The 3361-nt window shown below is 30.9% G+C and overlaps 1 protein-coding gene across 2 annotated transcripts in view; it reads left to right on the forward strand.

Moving 5' to 3' along the window:
• Nucleotides 1-1973: 1973 nt before the first annotated feature.
• LOC122635899 (protein TANC2) overlaps nt 1974-3361 on the forward strand; it is a 37539-nt gene continuing 36151 nt past the window's right edge. For both annotated transcript variants that reach the window (XM_043826597.1, XM_043826599.1), the window contains exon 1: nt 1974-2107. In XM_043826597.1, coding sequence (XP_043682532.1) covers nt 2011-2107 — 97 coding nt within the window. In that variant the 5' untranslated portion in view covers nt 1974-2010. The remainder of the gene's footprint in view (nt 2108-3361) is intronic.

Raw genomic sequence — 3361 nt, forward strand, 5'->3', positions numbered from 1 at the left:
TAGATTAGATAGAGAAATTAAGGTGGATTGGATAATTAATTTGTTTTTCTTTTTTTATCTCTCTTTCTCTCTCTCTCTCTCTCTCTCTCTCTCTCTCCTTCTCTTTTTATCTATCTATCTATCTATACATATATATCTTGTTATTAACTGATAATATTTATGATATTTACGGTTTGCAATTTTTCAATTGTATTAATTGTCATATTTGTTAATTAACAATATTTATTATTTTTATGCTTTTCAATTGTTTAATCGTATTGATAACACTTGTTAATGAATGAATGAATGAATGAATTTACTTATTTATTTGTCTTGCAACGAAAATACAAAGCGAAACGATTCGTTGGAAATAATTCGGATTAATTAAATAAATAGCCGTTTAGAAGAGAACGGGATGGACGCACGTGTCTAACGACACAACAAAGATACGATCGAAATAATCTACGACTAAACACTATGATACGTTTGATTGTATGAAAGGGGATACGACAGACGAATAAACAAACACTGACGACGAATCCTAGACGATATGGTGTTCTACGAGAAAAGAAAAGAAAAGAAAAGAAAAGAAAAGAAAGAAAAAGAGAGGAAAAAAAAACGAAGCACTCGGATTAAACAAAAATTCTTTTTTTTTTTTTTTTTTTTTTTTTTTTAATACGATCGATTTAACACGATCTAATATAATATCGATATAATTATATAGTCGATAAACGACAACGATAATTTCTTTTACACCGTATCATAACCTTTCTTTTCTCTTCATTGTTTTTTTCTTTTTTCTTTTTTTCCTTTCAAAAATTTCTTTTCACGACGTTTCTTCATACCATCGCGATTTAATTTCATAAATAAAGTTTACTTACTTGTACTTACTAGGAACTACAATTGGTTAGACGTATTTGCAAGTGTTTGATGTCAACTTTGAACTTCGATACAATCCAAAAGAAAAGTATAATCCAACGTCCTCGAAAACGAACAAACGACTTACGAACTTTCGTTCGAATTTATTGTTGAATTATGACGTACGAATTCTTGAAAGAACTTTATTACTTCACCACTATATGAAATTCGATCGTATCGCGGACAAAATCTAGCCACGCTGGCCAATTTTGTAACAAATTCTATCGCGAAATTCTATCTTCTTTGCAGTTTGAATTTTTGCTTTAACGAAACTGACCACGAGAGAACGTTTTTCTTTTTTTTTTTTTTACGACAGAGCACTCTACCGACAACTTTTGGAATTAAAAACGTATAAAAAGAAAAAGAAAAGGAAGAGGAGCTGTTTTCACTTCGTTCTTTCTTTCTTTCTTTTTTTTTTTTTTTTCTTTTTTTCTTCTTTCTTTCGTCGATCCTGTTGAATTATAACATTGCAAGGAAAAAGATACATTCAATTCCAATCGTTAAGAAAATTTCGTACAAAAATTAGCAACGAGTGCTATGTTTGGCACGCTGATTCATTCGAACGGTGCGTAGACGTCGCGTGGGAACTTTGAATTTTCCTTTTTCGAAAGATACGTTTTTGTTTCTCGCGTGGTGTCCTCACAAAGTCAAGAATTCAAATAATTTTCAAACGTTCTCTCTAACTGTGAGTATTAATGTAATCTGTAAATCGAGTAATTGGTTTCTCGTGAAATTATTTCTATATATAAAACAAATAGTATATTTCTTTTGTAGGTTAGTAAAAAAATTACTATTCAATAATTTTCATAAAAAAAAAAAAAATAAATAAATAAATAAATAAATAGATTTATCCATTACCAGTTAAGATATTCAATTTTAGGAAGATTATTTGCTAGCAAATAAATATATATTAATAATAAAGAAATCTTTAATTTATAATATTATAATATCAATTTCAATAATTATTGTAACAATCAAATTATATTACTACTTCTTTGTATTTTAGATTTAACGTGAATGCATCGAGAAAAAAAGAAAGAAAAAGACAGAGAAAGAGAGGGAGAGAGAGGGAGAGAGAAAGAGAGAAGAATCGTTCGAGCGAATTATTGAAGAATGAGGTCGAGAGATTCTGTCGTTTATACTCCAGTTTCGATTGGTCCGGACACCGACGACGAAGAAACATTGGTTAACGCGGAAGTCTACAGTAATGGTAAGTTTGAAAAAAAAAAAAAAGAAAACGAAGAAAAAAAAGAAAAAGAAATTCGTTCGACAATGAAATAAAATTCGTTTCAACATAAACGACAGATAATTAATTAATTAAATAAGAGAAATCACTTATCTTTATTAATACAAAAAATTTGTATTTCTTTTTCTTCTTTTCTCTTTTTTTATGATTATGCATTATTAAAACTTATCTTCGGACGATATTATCGACACGCGTATACTCTGTCGATAATATCGACGATAATATCGGTAAAAAAGAAACACGCGTAGCGTTATCATATAAACCCGTGTAGATTCTCCAGACACGATCTACTTTAAAATGGCGCTGTTGGCACGGTTGAGGTTAGTGGCCTCAACGTTCGAGCAACGATTGACGTAAGAAAGGAAATCGCGAGATAAGAGGAACGGAATAAAGAAACGAAACGAAACGAGACGAGACGAAACGAAACGAAACGAAAGAAATCGATTTATCCTTATCCAATCCTATTTATAACATGATCGTTTTACGCGTGATCTCGTAGTTCGATTTATTCATTAAAAGGAAGTAATAATCGTTAAACACGTGATGTTTAACAATTAATAATCGAATCTAAATACTAAATGAAGATTACAAATATATATAGAGAGATTTTACATTCGTCTGAATGTTATTCTACTTTAATGAATTAACGAGAAATTCAATTAGACGTACTCCGCTTTACTTTCGATTGAAAACCGTCATTGAAGGAAAAAAGACCAAGAAAAAATAAATAGTTCAAACGAGTTACTGACCAAAGACAACTCTAGTCATAGATCGAAAACCGAATGAAAAATTTAAATGACGAGAAAAAGAAAACGTTATATCGTGAGTCAGACTACTCCTACACGACTTCCGAATTCAAACTTTATTCTTCGAATACGAAAGTATCGAACGAAACTACGACCATGTGGGTGTGATAAAAGAGACAGGAAACATAGATACATAGATTCGTGTATACATACGTACGTATATAGATGTATAGGTATGTAGGTGCAATGTCAGATAATTCCGAGCGTCAGGCTCCGTTTTAGGAAATGCCGTGTCTCCTATCCCACGAAAACGCAATCTAATCGCTAATCGTCTTCTTCGAACTATTCGTCATAACTTTGTCTCTCTCTCTCTCTCTCTCTTTCTCTCTCTCTTCTTTTGTCTCTTTCTCCTTTCTTCTTCTCTTTCTTTCTTTATTTATCTTTGTGTCTTTGCAAAAAGAAAATAAAATAA

The sequence above is a fragment of the Vespula pensylvanica genome, chromosome 20 (assembly GCF_014466175.1).
Source record: "Vespula pensylvanica isolate Volc-1 chromosome 20, ASM1446617v1, whole genome shotgun sequence".
NCBI classification, from domain to species: domain Eukaryota; kingdom Metazoa; phylum Arthropoda; class Insecta; order Hymenoptera; family Vespidae; genus Vespula; species Vespula pensylvanica.